Source organism: Bacillus rossius, chromosome 1 (assembly GCF_032445375.1).
Source record: "Bacillus rossius redtenbacheri isolate Brsri chromosome 1, Brsri_v3, whole genome shotgun sequence".
Taxonomy (NCBI): domain Eukaryota; kingdom Metazoa; phylum Arthropoda; class Insecta; order Phasmatodea; family Bacillidae; genus Bacillus; species Bacillus rossius.
The window spans coordinates 280085780-280113687 of record NC_086330.1 but is presented as its reverse complement, the minus strand read 5'-3'; the positions used below and the strand labels follow the sequence as shown (position 1 = coordinate 280113687).

At 37.3% G+C, this 27908-nt stretch overlaps 1 protein-coding gene across 1 annotated transcript in view; it reads left to right on the top strand.

Moving 5' to 3' along the window:
* LOC134527645 (mitochondrial glutamate carrier 1-like) overlaps positions 1-15553 on the top strand; it is a 113162-nt gene extending 97609 nt beyond the window's left edge. Inside the window, exon 8 of the mRNA XM_063360508.1 lies at positions 577-15553. Within this exon, the coding sequence (XP_063216578.1) occupies positions 577-721 (145 nt within the window). The 3' untranslated portion in view covers positions 722-15553. The remainder of the gene's footprint in view (positions 1-576) is intronic.
* Positions 15554-27908: the final 12355 nt, after the last annotated feature.

Genomic DNA, 27908 nt, shown 5'->3' with positions numbered 1-27908 from the left:
CGCCCATGTTTGTAAAAGGGAGAATGGGGTAGGCTGCCCCTGGCCAAACATTCCAAGGGGGTGTAATTCTTTTTAAATAAAATTGTTTGAGATTTGACTGAAGTGAATAATTTTCTTTTCTGAATTTTCACATCATACCGTGTTTCCTTGCATAATCGTCGCACATTTTATTCTAAAATCAAGTTTGAAAAGTAGGGGTGCAACGATTATGCGGAAAAATTTTTTTTTTGTTAGGTAAAGTTATTCATAAAAACAAAACCCGTTCATGGAAAGTACGTCTATTTTAAAAAAAATTGGAGTATTCAAGAGCACGCCCAGCAATTTATATTAATAATTCATTAAACAAAAACGGTAAATTTAATACATTTTGCATTTAATTACTTTTTTATATTTAACAAATTGTTGAAGTACTCACGAGTCAGTGTTTGTAACATCTGACTGCCACATTTCTGAATGGAGGTAGTGAGTCAGTTTTAGTTTCATGTGCAGAAGACAAGAATCAGTAAATATTGTACCTTTAGTCTAGGGTGTGACTTTACCTTTACCAGCTTGTTTTGTTTTGTTTGCCTCCCGCAGCAAGATCTTCCAGAAGGAAGGCGTGACGGCGTTCTTCCGCGGCGGGGCTTGCCGCATGATCGTGATAGCACCCCTGTTCGGTATCGCGCAGATGGTGTACTTCCTGGGCGTGGCGGAGACGCTGCTGGGCATCAAGCGAGGCTAGTGCGTGCACGTGTGCCAAGCCATCGGGCTTCCCTTCGAGACACAACACGGCGATGTGCCCCAATGCTCCCTTTCCCACTCCCGCAACCCTCAACTGTGCGTGGAGGAACCTTACTGATGTTTCCTTGATCCCAAGCTCAGGCCTGCCCAGAGAACAAGTGGCAGGGGGATGAAAGTGAGTGCATTCTGTCTCTGTCCCCAGATAGTTAGGACCCCCGCCCCGTATCAGTCAAATTGACTAACTTAAAATTCCTTTAATATATAGTTTAATTACTGTATTTGCATGTATTTTGTTAAGTTTTTTTTTTTTTTTTTAGTTTCATTTCAACTGCAACACAAAAAATGCTTAACACAACAAAGGATCTGGGCCTATAGACACGGCCATGTTTAGAGGGGGAAAACAGGGTAGCTTCCCCAGGCCAAACATTCCAAGGGGCTACAATTTTTTTTAAACAAAAAATTTTCACATCAAATGTTTGGATGTTACTTAATGTAACAAATAATACAAACAGTAAGTCTTCTCTTGGAGACAGATTTTTAAACAGCACATGTTTAAGTAATCCATTACTTGCATATGTATAGTCAAGATTTTATGGTGTATATTTTGACACATATCCATGCTAAAAATTAACTGTTATGTAGTTTTGTTTCAATTGATGTGAATGTTATACATACAGTACGTCACTAATATTGTGCATACATGGTTATAACTAATCAAACCGTTGAATCACATTTTATTGATCAAAACATGAAACAATTCAATTGGCACTATCAAACCTACATAACTTAATAAGTAGTAGGATAAAAAAAATATTTGATTGCAGGATTCAAATTTATTTCTGGTACGACATTGTTTCAAAATTAAATTTTACTTATTGTCACTGCCTTAGTATTACGAAACTATTAATATTGAAAAAAATACAATTCAATATGCAGTGTTGAAAGATCAGTGTATCTCAATAGACTTAAAGAGTGATATTCCAAGACATAAAAATAAGGGTTTAGGTGTTGAATATGCTACATCTGTACTCTAACCGTATTCCTAGTGCACATTACCGCTTCCAAACTCTTAGATAGGACATGGCCAGTCCCTTAATTTAGGGAATGGACTTTGGTGTCCTATCCGTGACCTATCTGTCGCCCTTACAACTGCATATATGCAAGGCTCATTTTGTTTTCGTAGATTTCATGCAGATGGCAGACTCTCATCTAGCTCCATGATCATACATATTCACTTTCGTGAGCTGCCTGTCTAATAAAATGCACTTGCCTCTCTGAAACTGTCAAGTATTCTGTCATTACAACACCAATGATACCACTTTCTGCTCAGACTGATTTATGTCATGATTTTATGCAACTTGACTGCATTTACATTAATGCCAAAGTAAAACTAAAAAAAAAAAAATCATTAATTTTAACTAAAGGTGCATAATTTTTATAATAATAAAGAAAATAGTTTGTGTGAACATCGGGGGAACGTACAAGCATATTAGTGTGCCAAATGAAATTTTTATGATAGCTGGAATACGCACATTTTGTACTCTTTAACCATCATAGCAAGAAAAAAATCACACCTTAAAATATTCTTGAGAAAATTACAATAACAGCTATAAATACCCATAATTTCGTCTTCATTCCTGTTGTTTAGTAGTGTCCCTAGACTTGGTGGGGCCCTGGGCTTTTTACTTTAATGGCGACCCTCCAGGAAAAATTGAAAAATTTTATGCCCACCTAGAACTTGAATTTCGACAATGGTTTTGCTAATTTACTCTAAGAAATGTGATATTCTTTCCTGATAAATTATCTTCGGGTCAGTTTTATAAATCCTCACGGTGGAATCACGTAATTAGACGTGGAAAAATACAATATTTGAAAGTGTATTTTCATATGAAATCATGAATTTAAATTTGTATTGCTAGCACTTTAATTTACGTGCTAATAAAAATTTATTTTCTTTTCTTTTCCGAGTAGTGTCCATATTTTAAAAAGAACATTATACATACAAACAAGTAAAAAAAAAAGGAAAAGCACCAGTGCGAGGACCTGGGTCTTCCCGGCTGGCCCTGCCTGGAGCCGCCCTAGCTGTTGTGTCTCTGTAGCAGAGCTACCAGCAGCAAGAGTTGAATGGTAACAACTAACAAGTTCATGACCCTATAAGAAGTTTTTTTTTTAACTTTTTTAATAAATTTGTAATTGCATTTGAAATATATAAATAATATAAATAAATATAAGTAAATAAATATGTCAAATATATAAATAATTGTTATTTGTTTCAGTGATTGTAATAACACCTTATAATACATAGCTCAGTCCATTTGTTTGTTTATTTCATAAAGATATATAAGGTAGGCCCTGTGACCCTTAGTTTTTACTAGATATAAAACTAAATGATACCTATAGCACAATAGAAGTGATGGCATATACTACATTTATTTCATTGCATAGATATAGAATTAGTAATATACGTATTTCAGTTAGAAAAATTGTGTTACCAAATTTTGCTATGAAAATGTCTTCTTCAGTTATAGACCAGACACACTAATTTTTGTTGTCTTCATTATTCTTATGTAAACGTAAACAAGCAAATTTTGTGTAGAGAGACCTCGAGCAGCGTCGTCGTTCCGCGATGTGCAATTTTTTTAGCCTTGCGCCGGGCACTGTTTATTAAAGTGGCTGCCAATCTGTTACCTTTTTGGGATTCTGTTGGGACATGTTCTTGAATAAAGCCCACAAGATAGGTTACAGCTGTGGCCCAGCATGGCAGTGCTAATTCGCTACCTTACCTGGACATCTTGGAATACCACCCTAAGCCATATCTTTATGATAATCATCACTGTATGAAATATTATGTATAGCTTTTATTGACATAATGGTTAGTTTTTTTTAATTAAAGCTTTTTTTTTACTTACAGCTACAAAAATACTATCTTTCCACTAGAAAGTCAATGAATTTTTTTACATACTAAATATATATACATTTTTGAAAAAGATCTTAAATAAATGATTATTGAATTGAATTTTACATTTCAATAAGTTAGTTAAAATGAGGTAATTTAGGTAAATTTAATTTTATTTCGAGTTTTGTTTATGATTACAGTGTTGTGTTATGCGATTTATTAATGTAAAAGTTGATGTTATTTGGAATTTTTTTTTCTTTTCACCATTATAATCTTGTCTCCTTTTATATTTCATTTTGGCACTTTTGCTCATGATTAGAATGTAAGTTAAACTAAACTTTTATGGCAAAAATTTACGTTCTTTATGCATATATGTTTTTACTGTACTGTGATCATCTACTACCTACCTGTATCATAATGAGGTAAATCTATGATTTGTAGACATATGTATTGAAGGAGCCTTGTATTTGTTTTTCTGCCTCTGGCCTGACAACTCCCTAAAAATCTCTGTCTTAAGGGGCCTGTCTGGAATGGATGTATGTGTGTTGGTGAGGAGGGATGATAAGCGCGATGCTCGCTGGTACTTCTAGCCGATATCGCTCTGAACTGGCGCAGTCTTCTCGTTGTCCATAGGATAACTGTGAAATTTGAGTGGTGACCATAACATTATATGGAATAGAAATGAAGGTAAAGGTGTATTGTAAGTCCTTTAAGTGCTTTCAAGAATCTTTACCTGTTGTTTTATGCCTAAAAATTACTCTGAAAATATGCCTTGTCACCATTTTAACTCTTCTAAAAATATCGTAAAATGAGGTGAATAGGATCAGTTTGGAAATTCACATTTGAATGTCAATGGGAAATATGAAATCAAAACATGTTTTGATCCATCCAAAACTTGAGTCTTTATCCATAGTTTCTAGTGGTTTAGTCATGTTCTATTATGTCTAATGGTTTTTGCAAAAAAAAACTATAAATATTGTGTGATCCTATTCACCCCAAATATGGGGTGAATAGGATCACTCACTGAAATGTATGCATGATCCTTTTTGTAGAGCCTGTGGTGTGAAAAGGATCAGTGTTTTTCTTGCAACTAACAATTTTTAACAAAACAGCCATGCAATTTTTATTTTATTTTTGTTTCTCAATAAGATTTTTCACATTATTTGTAATAATAGGCCTACATAGCTTAGGCATAAAATGTTTTTATTTTAATGAACATACCTGTAACTATTCTTGAATATCTTATATATTACCCGGTACAAGTATAGTCTCTTCTAAAACAACAGAAAAGCACCACAAAATTATAATACATACTGTATGGTCCTGTATAACTAACCACTAATGATTTGAACTTAAGTTATAATTTTAGCAGCATTTCATGAAATTGAGTTGTGGTTAAATTTGAACTTGAGCTGCCCTCTCCGGATAACTTCTGGTTCTGAAAGCTTCCCGACAACCTGGCTGAAGGTAAAACTGGAAAAGTCCAACACAGCTGGAAACACATATATATGTCCCGAAAAATCACGCGTTTGTTTGAATCTTAGAAAACTTGCTTCAAAGGTTTCACAGTCGAGTTTCTGCACAACTTGATTTATGTAATACAGAAGTTTGCTGGGTCCTGGTTTGCTTCCAGTTTCTGCAGCGAATCCTACAAGAACCCAGTCCTTAACGTGAATGTCATCTTCCGATACAGGCTCTATGTTGTTAAATGTCCTTCCAAACTTTGTCACTTTTGATTCCTCAAGCTCTTGACTATCAATGGAACCATCGGAAAAGCTGTCATCAGAGCTGTCATCTGCAGTGTTGTTTCTTTTTTCTGGAAAGGCAACATCTTGTGTGTTCTCAGAGTATGCTTCTTCTGGTACTTCTGGTTCATAATCTTCATCTGATACTGGTATCGGACACTGGACACTTTTACCTGCTTCCACAGGTATTTTCAAAATAGCTTTTAACGATAAGCTGCAAACCATACAAGTCTAAAGGATATCCCCATTCTGCACATACTAAGAGTTTTTCAACAAGCAATTTTTCTTCATGTTCGCTTAACACAGTCTGACCACTAATGTGTTTAACTTTACCCTTCAAGTGTCTCTGCAGAACAGTGTAGGGAATTCCATACTTCTTACTTGCTTGTCTAATTCTTACTCCATGGTTATACACCTCCTTTCTTGCTCTTTGAATGACATCAAGATCTGGTTCACGATACACCTTTCCTCCTGGATTTGGAATATACTCACGGGGCATTTCAAACTTGTAGTGATCCTATTCACCTCCAAGTCTCAAACACAATGCATAGAAATATAAAATTAGTTCCAAAATCATTTATTACATCACTAAAATAGAAATGTTAACATCAAATAACTCTAAATACATACCTGAATAATATATCCAAATACAAATACAAAGTTATAACTTGTCATATATACTACACATGAAGTTTTCGTACACTCACAAACTTGATTGACTTAACCTCAAATTTCAGATGGCTGTTGTGTGAAGTGCTGCCAACATGCAAAACATTCATACACTTCAAATGTCATGTAAACAAAGCATAAAGACTAACTAATTGTAATTATTTTCTGTTGCCATTATTATTCATGTACCAATTTTTTTCATCTTACAATGAAGTTTTGATCCTATACACCACATTGATCCTATTCACCTCATTTTACGGTACAGTTTAAAAACTTAGTCCGAAATCAAAATTACTTTTCGGCCTCAGCGCCTCCTTAAATAATTTTCGTAAACAGACTCCACTCGGATATTTTGAGTAGTTTTTAAATTGCGTTGTTTTTCCTGAAGCTCTGTGCACTGGATGTGTGCCCGGGCAGATGGCACCCTTAAGAGTTCTTCCAGTAATGTGGGATTTTTCAGATGGTAGATGACTTTGGAATGTGAAATTAATTTAGTTGTGGTACTTATATTTTATACACACACAAACCAAAACCACACACGACACCACACATACACCTTACGCACAGCTTAACACACATATATAGTCCATGTCGTTACAAGATGAATTTATAAATCCTAAAGGTCCGGAAGTTACAGTAATTTTGACAGTGCATTATAAAATAATGTCTGCAGCACTCTTTTCACGAATCACCCACATGGCCATATATCACCAAAGAGACTATGTTATGTGAAAGAATCTCAATTGAAACGTGTACTAATTATTTTTCACAAATGTTTGAAACATGTATGTAGTTCTTATCATGACCGTATGTAGAATTTCATTTCAGGTGGGAAAAAAAAAGGAGGGATAGACCCTCTTTGTCTGTTGTTTGCTTTCAAATTCTTTCCCATTTGTTGGTGAGAATAATAGATTTTGTAGGATTTCTTGTGTAAGATCCCAACAATAGGACACCTACCTACCATCATGTGTTATTTGAATGAGAGGTATTTTTTGTACAAAATAATTAATTAACAAATTGCACATGGGTTGCCTTGTCATATCTTGGTAATGATACCCTTAATTAAAAAGAATTTAAGAAATATTTGTTTCATCACTCCTCTCATTTTTTATTTCAGAAATTTTCGTACTAATCAGTAGTACAAGACATACCTAATTTGGTTTCCTACCTTTTGCTTGGGCCCTGTACCAGGTTTCCAGGTATAAACAGGTGAGTATGCATTAGTATTTTATATTCATAATGTTATTCAATTGAAATACTGTGGGAAAACTGGAAACTATTGCATTATAATCACAACCTTGTATCTTGCTATTGGGAACAGCTTAGTTGAGTAACTATAGGCGCCGCGTCTTAAATGTGTCAATTATGCCACTTTAGACAGTTGTTAATTAACACCATCTGATCATTTACGTACCTAGTTGAAAAACTACATGTTCTGCCGGTAAATTGCATCACTTGTGGCAGTTTAGTTCGGGGCTTCCTGAACCTCTGCACAGGCGGTCAGATGAGAGATGAGAGATGAGAGATGCAGGGTGAAGGAGAGGGTGGAAATGGAGATAGTCACTGGGTTCTCTCTGCTTCTCTTCACTGCGGCTGCTGGGGAAGACACCCGTCCTCCTCTTTCCCCTCCCAGGGGACCATCGACTACCTGTGTCACCACATTCTTTGCTTTCTGAACAGCCACAACTTTTAACTACCGTCATAAAATGCAATTTTTTTTCTAACTGCAGCTTGGTATTTCAAAAGACATCATGTAAATCACTCTACTGAGGAAAGTGGCACCTTAAATGGTGTAGTAAATATGGAATGGATTTGATAATTTAAATAATTTTTATTTCTATGTATATGAATTGCAATTTACAATCTAAAAGTTTTTTTTATAATCTCATAATAAAAAAGTTTGGAATCACATTGTATTCAGAGTCACATTATTGTCGGGTAATACGGTGTATATAAAAATTAAGGTCATTTTAATGCCAACACGATGGTGTTAGGTGCCTAAGCAAAAGTGGTGCAGACTCATGTGTCACGTGGTCAGCAGTTTGGTGTGGTGATTCTCCTAATGGGAGGGGGAATTCATGTGACGTATGGACAAACCACACGGGTAGTGTTGCCACCAGAGTTGGACTGACATCCCTGGAGAATACACTGATGGAGATGGAACACATGTTGGGCCAAACGTCCTGATGTTATGGTCGAGCTTTCTCTTCGGGATGACGCGAATTCGTGGTGCATGCAACTCAGGGCTTTTGTCGTGACTGCTGAAGCAAACTTGACTTGAACCTTTAACTAATCATTGCATTGACACTGTGGCTTAGTACTAACCTAACATGAGGGTCCCGGGACCACTATGGATACAGGGGCTGCCCTCATATAGTGTCCACAATGCACACAAAAGTATTTTCTCACAAAAGTGAGTTTTAACGAAAGAATATAGTGGTTGCTGACATGTCTCTCGATTGCCGATGAGTCATGGACCATCCATTTACTATATATGGACATTTTCTTGCCACAGTGGCAATAATTTCGGTAGCTTGCTACTGTGGGATTTCTGTTTATTGCTACCATTAAATAAAACTCAATATTTCAAATGCTCATTTATTCTTAACTATATTCTCCACCACTTCTATTAAATTTGGTAGATACACAGTACTAATTAAATTTAAGTACAGTCACAGTTTGCATCTTAACCTATACTTAACAACCATAATATTTTTGACAAGAAATTATTAAACCTTTTAAGTAATCCAAATTTACTATCTTTGGCCTTAGCTGTCCTCTTAAATTAACACTTAAAATCTCAAATTGCAATAGAAGAAATAGTAAGATCTCCAAGGACTATAAGGACCTAGGTCCGACTTTCATATTTCTCGTGCTCTTTTACAAACTCATTCAGTTACAAGCGGGGCATGGAGACACCGAAATAGGTTCAGGACTCCTAAGCATAGTATTGATTGTCCTAATGCCAGTTTTTGAGTAGAGACTTGCCAATCGCCTAGTTAGGTAAAACTGCCCTCGGGTAGAACTAAACGCATAAAACAAATGTTGCTTGTTACTTACTTAACTGGATGATGACTGCGTAACCCATGGTTGTCTGAACACAATGCAGTGACAGAGTGCACATGCAATGGTTTCAGCATCTTTTTGAGAAGTATTTGGGATCAGACATACAAAAGCCAATTTTGCTCTATCACCTGTTTACCTGACACTAGAGAAGATCATCATTGCTGATGCCAATAATCAAAGCATCATAGTATCAGGACAATAATGTTGACTACTGTCAAATAGAATATTGGTTTGTTGGCAAAAGATGTTACTTCTCATTTGATGATAGTATCTACAAAAAATGTTTTGTTCAACGTTTTGAATGGTAAAGCAGCATCTTCAGATATTACCTAATTTTCTGCTTAACGTAAAGTAATTAGGCAACCATTTCATTTATGAATGCTGTTGTGTTCCCGGAAGATTTGTAAAACTGATATAACTAACCAAAATATTAAATTTTGTATCATAACTAAAAAAAAACCAACAAACTATTCAGGAAGAAAATTAAAAAAATGTGTTTCGAATGTAATCCCTCCATGTTGGAAAGACCTTTGAAAAAAAAAATCTTTTTCAATTCTATGTGGCTTATACAAATGATCCTTGTCTAAAACTACATCCTGTGAATTTTGGTTGGTTCATGATGACTATTTAAAGCCAATGGGGTTCGTTGGGTACCCATGCCCTTACAAGTTGGTGATAATCAAAGATAATAATGTTGGAAATCCTTCATCAGAATTGGACTATAACTTTGAAAATTCTGATTAAATAAATGCTCAGTAAATTTTTATATTTTTACAAAACCTTTGGAATTGTATATTTTATTTTTTACTATGAACAAAAAAAATGCTATTAATTACTAAACCTTTTCTAGCATATAAAATTCTTTAATTTTTCCATTTTATTTAATTAAATGATTAAAAAAAATTCAGGTTAAAGTTATCTATTTATAATATATTTCTTTATACATTTTTATTTTATGCATTATTTTTTATGATTCACTCTAAAAAAACTATTCAAGGTTATGGGTAGTCTTCCTCTATCACGTGTTAACTCAGATCATTCCACTGTCTCTTCCTGTACTGCATAGAGTTGCCGTCGTCCGGGATCTCGGGCTCGAGTCCCGGTGCGGCTCCTAGCGGAAATGGCTGTTGTCGATGTAGTGTTTCCGGATGGGCGCCAGACTAGCTCTGTTTCTAGTCGATAGGTGGGTCGTGGGGTCGGTTGCCCTGCGTGGCCCACTAGGACCGTCGGCGGTGTTGCGTGGGATATGAGGGATTCCTTACTTGGCGGTGGTTGGGAGTTGTATGGTTAATTGATTAGACGCTGAATTAATGCGGCAAATGACGTGCGTCGTTTATTCATGTGACTGTGGGCTTGGTGTAATACCGTGGATTACACACCACGTCGTACAGAGGGTGACGTCACACAATACATAAGTTACACAATTACACAAAGTTATTCTGAAAAGTTACGTAATGAAGGCGTGGCATAAGTTTACAAAAATGTTACGTGATGGCGCGTTGCACAAGTTTACTCAAGAATGTTCCAGGTTCAAGGCGTCGCACAAAATTACTAAAATGTTACGTATTAGCGTGGCATTAGCCGGTTCTGAGCCTGGTTACACAAAAGGGGTTTGGGGACGATTGGAGGCGGCCAAACCCGTATATCTATGTCTCGAGGCGGTGTTCGCGTCCACTGTAGTGGAGCGCGGACCGCAGCTAAATTCGTCCAAGTTCCCTTACGGGGTGGTGTCAGCGCCGGGGCGACTGGCTTTAGTTCAAGTTCTGTGGTTCGGGAGGCGGCCCGTGCCGTATACTGAAAACTACCCCGCAGACCAAGTGTGGTGCAGGGGGTTTTAAAATTTATGCGGCCGGATTAAGTCCTGGACCGAAAATTTGGACCGGGTACGCACGGAGAGATTAATAAAAAGAGGTTTCGAGGAAGTGACTATAATTACCAGAAGTGAGTTCAATGCAGACAATGGATCATGTCTCTCCGTGGGACGTGCGTCCGCCCCGGTCCACGAGTCGCGCTGTACTGGCGTGATGTCATGGCGTCCGGCCGAGGCTCGGTGTCCCTCGCGCCAGTGTTGACCTCATTACGTTATTTTCCAATTTAACAAGTTAACAAGAGATTTTAAGGGTGCTAAATTCCTACATTAATTATTAAGGCTAAATTAACATTACTCACCCCTTCTACAATTTAGAGTTAGTATGTTTACGAATTATGTTTTTTAAATTATACGTCACACCAGAGACTGTTCGTCTCTTGCCGGACTGCTCCGGTGGGGGGTAATAACGAAACACAAGGGGTTAATAATTATGTCACATGAATTACTTAAATAATCTAGGCAGAAGGCCGCCAGGGGAACACTCACACAAGTATCGACACATTTTCACACGTGAGTGCCCGGGCACTCCTACGTCGCACTTTCATTAAGCGAACGTTTAATTTATACGTAATGTTGTTTATATTCTGTGTGTGTTTTATCAAAGTGGTCGACTGTAATGTCGGTCTGTTTATTATGGGGCCGGGTTCTACCTTGTCTGCCGGTGGCTTGCCTGTCTCGGATGGGCCATGGCTAGGGGCGCATTCCGTTAGCGTGGTTGAATACTGGCGGTTGCAGGTCGGGCTTTAGGGTGGCCTTCGGTCGGACGACGTCAGAGTAACATGTGCAGCGCTTTTCTGTCGTGCCACACTTTCTTACTCAAATACTCACACTTTAAACCTCGGCAACCGTGAGTCTGGACCACTTTTGCCCAGGCAACTTAATACCATCGTGTTGGCAATAAAATTACTTTCATTTTTATATTTATTTCAAGTAAATAACATACGAAGGTAAATTACTAATGCAAACTCAACTATTTATACCTGGCAACTTGGTACTGGGACCAAGCAAAAGAAAGGCAACCTATTTTTTTTTCTTCTTTTTAGTAAGTTTGGTACTACTGAATGGTATGAAAATTTTTGAAATAACATTTGAAGGCAGTGATGAAAAAAATATTAATTAAATTCCTTTTAATTGAAGGTAGCATGGCCTGGATATGACCAGGCAACCCCGGTGCAGTTTGTTAGATTATGAGTTATTTTGTATAAAATGCACCTCTCATTCAAATAACACATGATGGTAGGTCGATTATAGTCAGGATCTTCTACTTCACCCTGCATACACCCCTGTTACTATACAATAAATCAAAACAGCTAAGATTTTGTATGTATTTTTGAGTCTTATCATCAGGAGTGATAGGACTGATAAACTAACCGGCCATTCGTAGTCACAAGACTCGAATTTTATCTAAGTTGTACCACGACTTTTTGAATCACCTTACTACTGTTACTATTATTACGACTTCTGCGATGGGCATTGTTAACCTGACTTGATATTAATTGTTTATGTCAATTTTCCTGTTATTTTAATAGTTTTCAAACCATAAAATAATAAAAAAAATGTTTAAGGCCTATTCCCATGTGATCTGATCGCAAACAGAATGTTACTGATGTAATCAAACGACAATAATTCACGAGGTGCAATTGCTGAAGTTATAAGTTAATGTTTGAAGCAACAGGATTGCTTATGGTTAGAGACTTGGAAATTTTGCAGATTCACTGGTTGACTGGCCCTCAGTCATTGAGGTTGGTGTCAAAATAATTATGATTCAGTCATTGAAGTTGAAGCAATACTAAGTATGAATGTTTGCATTCAACATTTTGACCAAATGAATACACATAATTTCCAGGTCCTACTTATTGTGTTTGTTATATATTAGCTTGTTGAAGTTTTGTTCCTGAAGATATAGAATTATGTTGTTGCCAAAATTCTATAGAGAATTTTAGCTGTTGTAGAAGTTTAAATGTTGAAGCTGTAACATGTGCTTTCAGAATAGATTAATAGATTCAATGGATGTGAGCTGCTGTCTCGAAACGTGTTCAGTGGGTGCTTGATGTGATTTAATAAATCACTTTACCTCGTATCATTTAACTGTGTTTTGAGATCCATCTAACGGACAGTGGAAATGTTGCTGAATCACAAAATCTCTATATAACAAAATTTAAGAGACTGATTTTTTGTGTATTTGTTATAGAGGAGTTCTTTATAAAAAGGTGGAATGATACAAGTCCAGTAATTCTATGATAATGGATTTCCCACTCATTTTGGAAATACGACGTAAAATTTTTTAGTGTGACTGTAACAAAAACCACAGTGTATTTGTTACATCAGTTGGTTCCTGAAAGGAAAAATTTATTTTACAATTTTACAACTAATGTTCTATTTCATTCATATTAGAGATGTACCATTTCCCAAACACCATGAAATTGTGACAGTCTATCAGCACATGACGATATTGAGGAATTGTACCAACAAAAATAAACTTTAAAAAATTATATCAAAAATTTGTACGTCATTTTTTCCTCAAGGCTTGAAAGTCTCAAGGCTTGTACATCTTGTCATTTCTGTATCAGTAATTTTCAGTGTTAGTGGAATTGTTTTGCAAAGTTATATTTGTGAATTTTATTTTTAATGACCTTTTAAATATGAATGTTCTAAATTCTCATTATGTATTTCAAAAAAATATTTAAAACAGTTTTTTTTTTTTTAATTTTAAATAAAATGATTAAATATTAATAAATATTTGATGTTTTTAAGAAAACGTAATGTGAACTGTTATAATTCCCTTTGTTGTTACAATATTCATCCAAAAGAGAAGAAAAATGTTGGTACATAGGTGATAATGCTTTGTGTAAGATAGGTAAAGTTTTGAATGTGACCTAGGAAACAATTTGTTGAATGGATTTTTTTATACAAAAAGGGTTTGTTATATAGAGGTTTTACATATTTACTGCCTGATTGACTATTAGAAATAAATGTGAATGTAGCAGTAGATTATAACTGCACAAGTCAGTATGCAGTTTACTGACTATAAACATTATAGCCTGTACTTCTTGCTCATGAAATGTTAAGTTACAACAGAGGTAAAAAATTTATGAACATGAAAGAATTAAAATATATATGGTACTTTGCTAGATAAGAACTGAAAGATGTCATATTAGTTTAAATTGATATGTGACATAAATATTTTGTATTGTTTAGTATTGAAAAATTGCCTTGGTGTAGCCAGAGATAATACTTTAAGAGATTCTCAAAGTTAACATGGTGTCTATTGACAGCTATTGTGATTCTCAAAGATGAATTTAATACCACGCCCAAATGACGTCACTGGAGAAACCTTTTGTAGCAGCCAGACCCTATTTATTATCTTCAAACATGCCATTATTTTATATTTTATGCTCTAACAAAACCAAATTTTTAAAACTAAACAATATAAAACTATTGTGGCTTTAAAAAAAACTGTTGAAATCAAAAGGTGTATATATTTTGGTTCATATCTTTCCTCCTCAACCCACAATAAGTTAACTCTCTATGTACTCTAAACAAAAACAGTGTTGTCAACATAATAAAAAACCATCCACATATTCATACTCTAAAAAATAATACATTTTTAAAAGTACTAAAGGTTTTGAAAAATATCATACACCTTCAATGGAATTAGTGCATTTAATTTGAATATCTGGTGTATTAATGAAAGTTTAATTTATCTTGGTTTTTATATATATGCTTACATTATGAAATATGTATGTACATTTGTTTGATAAAAATAAAACTACAAAAGATAATTTTAAATAAAACATTTTGCCGATATGACTGTGTTGCTATATATCAACCAATAAAATCGATTCCACGTGCTGTTTCATTTCTGTTCAAACAGCAAACTACAATCATCATACAACTAGACCAGGACAAAGTATCATTAATCCAACGCGGAGAAAACAACAGCAAACCAAGGTTCGCAACTTAATTTCCAAATAAATGGTCCAATAACAAATATAAATATATTAACACCAGTTATACAGTTTTGTAATTACAGAAACTGATGCAGCATATATAAGGCCTACAAGCAATATTCATTTGAGCATTGTTAATCTTTGTGATCCAATTTTCTCACATCTCCCAAAAACCTGCAAATTTCATACCTCTCGTTCATAATGAAATGACAAAATAAACTCTTAGACTGTATCAAAGACCCACTGTGAATAAAAATTTTAATTAAATCTAGTATAGCAAGTATAAATGAGCCACGTGGATCATGCTTTATTAAACACAAGACTATTCACTAGAAACTACACAAAATCTGAATAATAAAGAAATGTTAAGCCAAAACAGGATTTAGAAGGAAAGTGCGAAATACAATTTTGAAAACAACTACAATGAAGTTACAAAAATTTGCTGTACTAATTAATATGATACCTTGTCCTCACATTGAAGTGAACCAAAGCCCCAAGGGACTAACATCAGAGAAAATTGCTCTTAACCCAAGCTACCAGCTCGAAATCTACAGCAAAAGAAGGCTGCTGCCTTAACGTAATCAAGCATAAAACAAATCCAACTGCGTATGTTCACCAGCACATCTCGTTGCTAGGCTATGTCACGGAGAAGGTAAAGGCAGTAGGAAACGGGAAAGGAGGTGAACACAAAGCATCTTGTGACCGGGAAAATGTTGAGACATGGCGCTATCTTCAAATATGGCTCTCCATGACCCTGCAACTAGCTCAACCTTCAAAAACTTTAAGCTTTGACAAGGACCTCTAACGTGATTCTTCACGATGATTTTGCTCAAGACTGTTCAGGCTACAAAGGAGATCGATGCACGCTGCATCCCTCGTCCAAAGTCCACCATCGACGTTATTGGTGATGCCGAGAAGCATCATAGATGAAGGCGTAGTAGCTTGAAGAATTAAAGAATGAAGAGAAGGCTTGGGCAGCCACGTAGCGAAGAGAAAGGAAACACCAACCCCGATGTGAAATGGGAAACAATGCTGACCATCCAAGAATGGATGAGAGCAGCACAGCTTGCAGTGAAGGTTAGTCCACCTGCACAGCTGCGTTGCCAGGCAGGCTGGAGTAAAGCAGAACCTGTAACACGGGTCACATTCTCCTTGCAGAGGAGTGGAGTCAAACAGCCAATGAGGCGACCAGAATGGGGAGCAGATAGCTGAGGTTTGCTGGATCGGAGCTTGGTGGTGGTGATCCTTGAAGTCGACGCAGGTCTCTCTTTCTTCAGCCTCGGACATCCAGCCCGGTCAGAGAAGAGACAAACCTAAGGGAACTTGTATAGATTATGTTCGGACTGTGCAGTATAGTGTTTGTGTACAAAAAAGGATTCGACCATGTGGTGAGGGGAATCTAGGAAAATTCGGTTGAAAAATATCAAGCAACACAAAGATGGTGAATACAAGAAACATATTTCCAAATGAGATTTTTATATGTCTCACAACTGCACAAAATGTTTTAGGTGCAAAAAATGTGTTTTACGAAATCGTCTCTTGTTCTAAACATGTTCTAGTATTTCACTGATTAAATATGAACCCGAATATCCCAGTTTCTTGACAACATTATGTAACTGAAATTTCCTACACCATACTCTGTGGTAAAATTGTACACTACTAACTACTGCCATGCCTTCTGGCTACCTAATCAGTAATCACGCATCTTCTTGACAATAAAGGTCCACATACCGCCACAGCACGTCACATGAGGCCTCATAGGACATGGGAATAAATACCCCACATATTCAGTAAGGGATGCGTCAGAACGCCAAGGAACGGAACATAAGGAGGAAATCCTGATGCTCCACGTTCAGTGGCATTTAATACTAAGTTGATAAGGTCCAGATCTGTCTCATTTTGTCTGTTCAGCATTGTAAAAAAATATTCAAGCAATGTTTCCCTTTGGTAAATAAAGGCTGCTAAACACTTGGCATACACACACTCTCACAATATGTTGACAATTGGAACATTAATCATTGTTAGAAAAAAGGAAGCAGCTTTAATATTCCTGAGGGGTAACAAGAACATAAATTTAGCAGAGGCAAAGCATCCATGGAAGCTGTGCAAGCGATGCTTCCCTTCCCTTAACCAGTAAACAACAGTAGAAATATGTCATTTTTATATTAGCTGGAAAACAAAAGTGGATTGGACAATTCAGGTGTGTGATGCACTCTGAACAGTAGCCCATACAAAGCCACTGGAAGCTGCTGCTGCTAAGCCTCTGCCACTAACTGCAAGCCCACGGCTGGACTGGTGTCTCCACCTAGGTAGAAGACAAGGAACTAAAAACTAGACTTGTGCAGTGCACTCGGCCTACAGCATCAAGCTGTACAAAAACAGTGTAAGAACTACTGTTGAAATGTTAACGAGTGAACATTATACAAATTAATAGCGAGTCTTACAATATTCTTAAATTATTGTTTTTGTTAAAGTTAACAGTGGTGTTCTATAAAATTGTTAACTTTTATTTTAATGTACAAACAATGCTTGCGTAGTGTGGCAGGCTATGATACAGGCAGGACGTTGCTGTGAAGAATACTTCCATGTCAGAATAATGACAAGTAGCCAGGTTTATAAAACTGAATTTTCAGGCAGTGCTGTTTCATTGGACTCTGAGGACTCGTTCATCAGTATTTGTAACTGTATTATAGAAAAAAAAATACTAAACCGTTCATTACTGGTTTAAAATTAAATAATCTTTAATAGCAGGCCTACACCTCCTCTAGCTCTGGAGACATTTTAATTCACGCACTTACGAAGATATACCCCGGTTATGAGGCTGCGAGAATTTGACAATTTTTTGTAATACCTACTTTTCCGCAAAATAAAACTGACATGACCGACATATTTGCCACTAAAAACCTAACAATTGAGCTGATGCATACATTTTAAAGTAATGGCTACAAAAAATTTTTATTAGGTCATTGTTACAATATTTTAAGTGCTTTGCCATGATTTGGATGTGAATACATTATGTACCACTTATAAGATGATATTACACTCCCACTCAAGGGGTAGATAATGGTAGAGTCATCTGTTATCAAAATAATACGTCAGTGGTGAAGCCGGAGAGGTTGTGGGTTAGAACTATCTCATTTGTTAGAGAAATAATTTATTATTAAAATAAAATAATATTTATATAATTGTGTATTTAATGGCCAGAAACAAAAACTACGTCAATAGCACCATTGGGCAAATTTGCATATTTTCCCGGGAGAGGACTCCCAGATCCCCCCCCCCCCCCCCCCCCCCCTTTTCTCCCTCAAACACCATTCCTCGCCATTGAAATTTACTGAAAATATCTAGGACAATTAAAAAAAAGTTTCTATCGTGGGTATGGACCAATGGTTTCCGGGTGATCTGCAAGCCAGGGAGCCACTGGCGAAGGCCCACATTAGTCTGCCACGAAGGCTTACACCTTTGACAGTCAGTATCAGTACAACTGTTGACAACATTATTTGACATTGGCTGCCAAGAAGACCAAGCAAAACCGACAGCAAACTTTTTCAAAATATTTACAACCCCTAGGTGATCACGAAAGGCTGTAGGATGAAAATACTTATAGGACAATAGGTAACAAAGTAAGCTGCACAATAATGTTTCTGGCCCTGCCTGTTTTTCCAATGTAACAGACTAAGTATTCATGTATGCAACAAGGGACATATTACCTTCTTTCATTCACCTCTTTTACATTGCAGATCACTAACCTGACTACCTCGCAGATTCACAGAAAACTCTAGAATAATGTGAAACGTGGACAAGACTGCTTCTGGGGCATCCCCTCCAAAACATGCACGACAACATACCCGCCACAACGTTCTCTGACCCCTTCAAGTGGTAGATTTTGTACCAGAATCGGGACCACAGAAGGATCCATCAGCTTATCTGCTCTAGCTAGTGCGGATGGCTGAGGAACCATAATCGAGGTGTGTGGGATTTCCCCATACCATAAATTCAGGCGAGGGCACCCTTTTTGTAAGCTTGCAATCAGCATTCAGCATTCAGACTCCAACAAGGAGCAGCTAGATAGTGAAAGCAGCAAGCCTTAATTTTCCCTCCAAGAGTTGTCCTAGAACTGCAACTCAAGCAATAGATCACGCATCCGTATGCAACACAAAGCGGTGGCTGAAGTCGGCAAGAAAACATGAAGTGAGGCAAGTCTAACCTTGAGGTCTTGAAAAAGCTCAGTAAAATTCTATATGGTATAGTCGTATAGTATAAACCAACAGAAAAACTGGAAACAAGATGGTGCCAGGGCCGTATTTGCGCGCAGGCTATCTAGGCTGTAGCCTATGGGCCCGCACCACAAATGGGGGCCCGCACCACACAACACGAAAAAAAAATTATACTGCGATGATCTTCTTATATTCTTAAAATACGCGTCAACATAGTGTCCAGTTGTTTTGTGTGGACTAAGTGCGCCGAACTAAACTCTTCTGTGGAAAGCTGATATATGTGTTGTGTCAGCATTTAGAAATCTGAAACACTTGGCGTTGGTGACTGGTGTAGTATTCTAAACTTCATTTGCGGTGTGCGGGGTGGGGAGAGCAAAGCGAGATATGAGGAGGAGGCTCTGTAAGCTGAGTCCAGTGAGCCCTGCGACGTACAAAGATCAATAACACAAACTCCAATTCAGTAGACACTGTTTTCATGTTGACCTGGCGACTGGCGTCTTTTTTTTCGGCATGCATAAATTAAATTTGTGTGAATTTATGACCCATTCTGTAGTGTTTGTTTCAGTGTTTCACTTAAGATATAACTTATTCAAAACAATTTTTATAGGCATCTTTAAGAAAATCTGTGTTCAAACCACTACTTTAATAAATACTCCTGCACTCCAAAAAAAAACATTTTTTTGTAATTCACTGCGTTCAAACAAAATAGCCAGGTATTATGCATACACAACCCAGCTATTGCTGTAAGCTATATAACAATAGGTATTTGTTTTAAAATTTTTTTGGATTTTTTCCCCAAAATTGTTGGAAAAAATTATGAATTTTCAAACTTAATCTAATGCAAAAAAAAAGAAAGGTAATGTTGGTCTCTGAACAGACTTCAAAGCTATTCATTTTCGCTAATAGTTACATGGCATAAATATATAGTACTAGCTGCAGTAACCGGCATTGCCTGGGCTGAACACAGAGTGGTAATATAGTCTGCGAGTTAAAGCAAACTGGATAGCGCTATATGACATTGTGATGGACATAGAGAAATTACACACAATTACTTTTTGTATGTTATGACCTATGATTTTCTGTTTACCCATGGAGATAGGTTGAACGGTTTAGAAGTTGATGTGCTGCAGCGCCAGTAGTAGCTTCTATGAAAAGAGAGTAGTAAAATTGACGAGTGGTATTTTATAGTTCTATTTTTCTGGTTGCTACACAAAACAGTCACAATAACATCTACCATATTTGTCTTAAATTATACTGAGGAATTGAATTAACAACAGACTTTATGTTCTGTTTCAAGCTAGCAAGAAGCTAACTAAATAGCATACGTATTCACCAGATACGTAAGCTGGGGTGCAAAATAGTTTTAGTAAAACTTGCAGTGCATTAAAAAAATGTTATAAACAAGTCTAAACAGTGTAGTAATTGAATAAAACAGCAAAATGTTTTAACAGTGATTATGGGATGTAGAGGCTACTAGATTTAGTTCTTTCAAATCTGCAAACAAACTTTACGGATAATGAATCTAACCAAATTATGATTAAATAAGTTAGTCTAATGAATCATGTAGAGCAGCAAAAGTTTATGAATTGTTTGATTTTATCACACAAAGTAACATCTGACCATTGAAAAAAAAAATATATAAAAAAAAACAGGAAACATTTTTACAAGATATCTAAATAATAGTCATATTAAAGACGACAAACATTCTCAGTTTTTCAAATCATTAAGCCTATTAAATAATCATAACCAACTTTGGCATATTTCATATTCCAAGCATGGTACATGAGAGGTGTGCAAGTCTATAAAACTTACATTATACCGAAAACCATTAGTTATACAATGCATAATGATAAAAATATTTAATATAATAATTGTGGAAAATGCATAATAGGATAGAAACATCAAGCCTAAGTTACATGAATGACTAAAGTCTTGCATTTGATTGATAGTTTTTAAGAGGCTGTAAAACGATAGCAGTTACACCAACTGCCATAAAAAATTTCCTTTCTGTAAATACCTGCCAACCTCGACACATTATTGAATGCAAGGCTGTCTTACGTACGACACTGTAGCAGTGACGGAATAGTTACATGACGATGGGATCCGTGCTCACATTAGGGATGCAACATCGCTCTTAAAAACATCGATATCATGAACATCGATGTTCAAACGAAAAAGTATCGATGTAAAAAAACATCGTTCTGACAACCGATACATCGATGTTTTAACCGATGTTTTTAAATATTAAGAAAAACATGCCGAAATGATTAAAATTATAGTATGTATCCAAAAACCATACCTACTACAGGTTCCTGACCACAATATCCACAACCCATTTACAGTTGTGTCTCATGCAAAACAAAATAATGTATTAAAAGCAATTGAAAAAAAAATTGGTTGTCTGTAAAGTCAGTTTAAGAAATAATTTCGGCTATAATCTCTAACCCAGACACTCGTGGTGCACTGGGGCTGAGATTAAAATTCGTTGATAATATTTTACTTTTTTATGTCTTCCATTGCTCAAAATGATATGCACTTGTGGCCTCCGACACGGAATTTTATTTATAATTAATTCATAATAACGCCCCTCGCGATAAACAAAGGAAAATATGTGTTAACGAGTGCCTGGTTGCCGCGGAAGCGGATAGATAGCACGATTCGTTCGGCTCGCGTCCGTCACCGTAGATTGCAGCACCGTAGGGGAATAATATGATTTCTTTTTTATAATATAATTTTATAACAAATACACATCCCAAATACACCTATCTTATTTATAATGTGTTACAATATGTTTTTAAACATTGTGCAAAAGATCCCGGGTGTAATTTGAATTATTATGTGTAACTGTAAAACACCATTGTGTGTACAAAAACGTATTTGAAAATTCAACATTACTTTTAAATAACCGTACCGATTGTGCTGAAAATCGGTGGACGCTCGTTAAATTACATAATATTAATAATTCAAACGACGAAAACATGAATGAAAAGTCAAATCGATGGTTGTTCCAATGGAGTGGAAAAGAGATGCGGCGCAAGCGTACAATGAGCGTAACGGGACACATCGTAGTGGGTCAATGTGCGTTACGGGAAACTTTTTCGTGCGTGCAGCCGGCGTTCATCGATTTATTAGACGTCACATCAACAAACGGATTTGAAAATTCAACATTACTTTTAAATAACTGTACCGATTGTGCTGAAAATCGGTGGACGATCGTTAAATTACATAATATTAATAATTCAAACGACGAAAACATGATTGAAAAGTCAAATCGATGGTTGTTCCAATCGAGTGGAAGAGAGATGCGGCGCAAGCGTACAATGAGCGTTACGGGACACATCGTAGTGGGACTTGATGTAAGTTTTTGGACATACTCCATTGCTAAGAACTTTTTTTCTGTTTAAGAAAAACTAAAAACTAATAAATAAATAAATAAATAAAACTCAAAAAGGTAAAAAAAAAAAAAAAAACACAAAATTAAGCAAAAAATTTCTGTTGTCCACACGGATATAAACACCACAAAATATTCCGTAACAGAAATATGGTCAACAAAACAAAGAAAAAAATGTACTAAGAGAACGAAAAAAAAACCCACAAATGATAATGACACAGAAATATTGAACCCAAAAAATTCAGCACAACGGTTGAAACGAAACTAAAACACGACAAAACGAAAAGACGAAACAAACGTTGCGTTACGGGACACTTTTTCGTGCGTGCAGTCGGCCGGCATTCATCGATTTATTAGACGTTGTCACGTCAAAAATAAGGAAAAAGCATGAAGTGTATGTGCAGGTTAAAAATGTAACATTAATTTTCTCGATAGAGCTAGCGAGACCGTATCGGTACCAATCACTAGCTTGTATGCAGGGGTGCAACTAAATTTTCAAAAGGGGCGGGGGGGGGGGGGGGGCAATATACCTTTTTATAAAGTATCATCGATCCCCCCTATTGAAGCGGGGGGTCCTCCCCCGGGAAAATTTGTATTTCAAGGTGGAAACTGGTGCTATACAAGCAGTTTTATTATCTAAAAATTGATTACACAGCTAGTGGAAATAACATATCCGACTTGTACAGCACTTTCTTTGCCCCCGTTTGCCCCCACTTCAAGGTTTCAGGGGGGTGGGGGCAAAATACCCTTACCCCCTCTGTTGTGATTGTATGTACAAGAAGCTATGAAATTGTCCATGAAGTCTGCTCGCTGCTTTTTCCCTATATTTTTCAAAATTTAAATAAAATTCTTATGTAAACAAATTTTTTAAACAGTATTTATTTTTTCCAAATGATTTTACACATCTTAAAGTACTGGGAAAAAATTGATACTGAAATCAACCAAATAGTTCAGTATTTACAACATTTTTGATACCTACTTAAAAATTTTGGTTTTTATAGTAAGTATAGGCAGTTAAAAAAATTGTATCTTGAAAACTAAATGTCGTATAGTAATGTTTTCTATATATTCAATAAATATTCATGAAATGATAGCCAAAATATTATAAAAAACTAGGGTAATTTTAATGATGAACGATGTCGATGTTTTTCGACTTTTTCGTCGATGCATCGGCGATGTATCGCTCTTCAAAACATCGATGCTAACATCGATGTTTCATGAACGATACATCGATGTTTTGAAAACATCGATGTATCGTTTGCATCCCTAGCTCACATCCGTACTGCCATCGTAACTCATCCGTCGTACCAGAGATGCGTCGTTGCTATGACAGTGGCAAGTATAGTACTAGGCATGACCCACTGGGGTGTTCATGGTAGGGTGATTCTGCTGTTGTTTGCCATTACCTCCTGCAATATCAAGGCAAAGGGACAATATGACACCCATTTCTGGTTTCGGAACACAAATTTTCCACAAACTAAAAATCTCCGACCAGCCTAGGAATCAAACTTGGGACCTTTTTCTCACCAGCTGGGAGCTCCAACCTCTAAATCCACAGCATGGGAAGTACAGACTAGTTAGGTGCAGATATTCACATAAGTATAATTTGTAAGTTTAAAATAGTTCTGAACATAGAGTAAATAAAGTACTAGTTCGGAACATATTACCAATAGGGTGAAGTGGGGTAAGTGTAACCACGTTTTGGCATAGTTCAACTTTGACCTCATATTGCCAACTTGTTATCACAGATATAATGCTGAAATTTGTCATGCATAAACTTCAACTAATTGGCTTTACAGCTATGTATATTTTTATTTAAAAAAATGATATTTAATGGTCACATAATGTTTTTGAAAATATTTTGTCGTGAGGTTACACTTGCCCTGGGGTCTGGGGCAAGTGTAACCTCACCTTGTTATACCCATACAAAGCATTTTAAGAGAGACCTGGGGCAAGTGTCCAGATTCTCCAATTTTCAGAGAAATTGGAGATTATTAAATTTTCCGGATATCTTAAATTTTACTCAAGATACAAACTTTTCCATGCAGCTCTCTGCCGCCGCCCGTCTCTCTGTGGGAGCTGAGGGGGAATATCTAGCGGGTTGCAGTGACGTGTATGTGGATTGAATGTCCGGTGGGCGCCAGGCTAGCCTGAACTAGACCATGAGATGAATCGTGGGTTCTTTCTGCCCCAGCGTGGTCCGCTAGATAAGTCGGCTTACGATGACGACGAACTTACTGTGTTGGTGCTGGATACGCCCTAAGCAATATAGGGGGTTGCATGCCTGGCTGATGGGATTACAAGAACACTGAAATTACACACGGGGACGTTTCTGAGTAACTTTATTAGTCGTTACTCACGAATGACAAGTTACGTTGGTACACGGTACAAGTTCCGGGTTACCCAATGAAAACACTAATTAATTATTACGCTACGATCTAACTCCGCGGCAGTCTTGCGGGTTAAAAGTTCACTGGAGGCGGCCAGTGCCGTATGTTACCATGGGGGGTCGCGTGATGGCGTTACGAAGCTTGGCGTTACAAATTATTCGCTCGTGATACCGGCAGGCATTTGCACGACATGTTAATTAAAAAGTTCACTGGAGACGGCCAGTACCGCAAGTGGAGCCAGTGGCGCAGTTGCACTCGATGCTCTTTAAGCCGGTCGGGATAGTCCCGGATCCGCGGAAAAAGGGCTCGGGGACACGTGGGCAGCTAATAAAAGGAAGTTTTGGGGTAATTACTCACATGGCAGAATGAGTGATCGTTGAATTCAAAGATGATGGCCGCTCACGGAACGTTAGTTGCGCCCCGGGCCTGAGCTTGGAGAAGACTGCCGGAAGATGGCCGCCGCGCGGGGTAGCTTCCGGGCTACCCCCACCACCCCGCGCCGCGCGCCAAGACACTTATATCACCTTACAACTATAAGTTTAAGTAAAAAAATCGTTCCAGGTACTTAATTACAAATTAGTATCTGGAAACTAATTGCTGAGGGCTTGATATATGACAAACTAGCAAGTAACTGTTTGAAAATATAAGTCAGTGGACGACTGTTGTTTACACGTAATTACACTGATGCGCATTGATTAACTAAGTAATTAAAGTGTTGGTGGTGATTGAAATTAACGGGACTGATCATTGTACTTATATTATGTTTATAAGTTATGCATCGAATTAGGTCCCGTGGCGGAGCTCTCACTTGACTCGTCCGGGGTTTGGAGAGGATGCGCTCCGAAAGGGCAACCTGCCACTGATCGGGTGAAACCGGCTTAAGGGTAGCGTCGGTACGACGTCATCTCCTCACATTTTGTGAAATACACAAAAATGTTAATGTGACAAATAACTATTAAAATATACAAACTTAGCACAAAAAAGCCATTGCAATATAAATTTGATTTGTTTGACATACATACGTCGTACTAGGGATGTAAGGGAACGAACAAATGAAATGTCGGAGTGGGCGCCACTATGTGATGTGGACACGTGGACCCGGCGGAGACTCCCTTCAGGGCGTGACGTGACCTGTGTAAGGCTAGGCCCGGTTCCCTTAGTACACGATATCGCTCCAGTGGGCTCTTAAGGCGTCCCACACGCCTCGAGGTTCAGGAGCAGGGACACTTGGTCACTCGACTAAAAATCACAAGTTCGACGTACTCCTTTTATTCCAGCAACGTTACAACACGTCTCCAATTGCGCTACATCTACATACACTCAATGAAACTGTTAATAACGCCAACGGCGGGAAAGAATCAGTTTACAGGCTGACCAGGTCCCCTCGTGGCCTGGCCTCGTGAGTTTAGGACGCGGTTCGTGGTTAAATGTTCGAAATGAACTTAAATATTTATTAAAACGAGTCGGCCACCCGGAGTAGGCCTAACAGATACAAAAGGGTTTTAAGAATTATGAAAAGTCCGGCGGATGAAGTTGCGCGGTGCTCACCAAGCATCCTACCCCGTGTGACAAACGGAAGCAACTGAAGAGGCCAGGGCAACATGGCGGCCGGAAAGCGCTGGATTTACCATTAGCCTCTCCTGTTATTTATTACCACTTATTTAACTAAAAAAAAATACACTAAATTTCTATAATAAAATTATACCAAGGTTTCCTTAATTATTTATGTTGAGTATTAATTATTTTAATTGGGATTATGGTTCAAACTGGTTGCGGGTAGTTTCATTGCCTGCCACGTGGGGCACTGTGCCGTCCTTCCCAACTAGCACTGCAAACATAATCCTTAGGGAATATTATTTAAAGAAAAAACAGGTAGCAATTACGTAAGCATTAAAATTGAATGATAAAATAAAAGGGGTCATGGCACAGACTCTACTCTCGCCTTTTGTCAGCAGCCTCACACACACACACACATACCTGCACACGGGGCGGGAGGTTTGAAATAGAGGGTGGTGGTGGGAGGAGAGTGAGGCACATCGGGCTTAGGGAGGGCGTAGCCCTGGTCGACGTCAAAACAATACATTGCACAATATTTATTTGGTTTTCATGTTTAAATTTAAGAAAAACAATATATCACCTTTAATGTCAAAAAGAGAAAATTCACTACAGACGTTTACCCACTGATTTTAGCCTAGGTCTTATGTTTTCATCTCAGTCCAACTGAAATTTTAAGCAATAAAGTCATTTTTGGCCTACTTCACTGAATAAGGTAAGAGTCAAATGTGACACCAAATGTTAGGTCTCCCCTGCGACCCAATGTAGGCTCAGGCAGCACTGTTAAAACATCAGAGGCTGGAACTTCAGTCTCATCTCTTGATTCGGGCCAAGAGAACGTGGTGCCATGCTTCGTCTTATTTTTGCACCTGAGAAATATTGCTTCAGGATCCCCTACATCACTAATTTTGGCAACTTGACCAACAAAATGACCTTTTTTAGTTTTTGTTGCAGAAGCTACCAGAACATAGTTTCCAACTGTAACTTTATTTTTGGCTTCAAAACAGCCTGCATCTTTTTGCTCTTCCTCAAAATCGTGTAGCATTCCGTTTCTGTAATCTTCTATTGTCTTCGTATTATCTTCATCACTTGTTACTGAAGATAGAACAATTCGGGATAGTCTTTTTCTCACAACTTTTTTAGGTGTAGGCCTAGTTTTAGATGAACACACAGCACTCTTTTTCAATGATCCTTTTTTTATTATCAAGCCCTTTATTAAGCTGGTAGGTCTGGTGTTTTTCAGTTTTGTGATTTCCTTATTTTTCCTTTGATTCTCATCTTAATTTTCTTTGTTTATGGAATCTTGAATCTTCTGCTACTGGTGCAATTTTCTTCTTCTGTGTCTTACCTGGGGGAGTATGTTGGCGAACTGTTTCCAGTAACAAACTTTCAAATGACACATCACAACATAATGAAATATTGGTTGGTTCAAGGATAGCT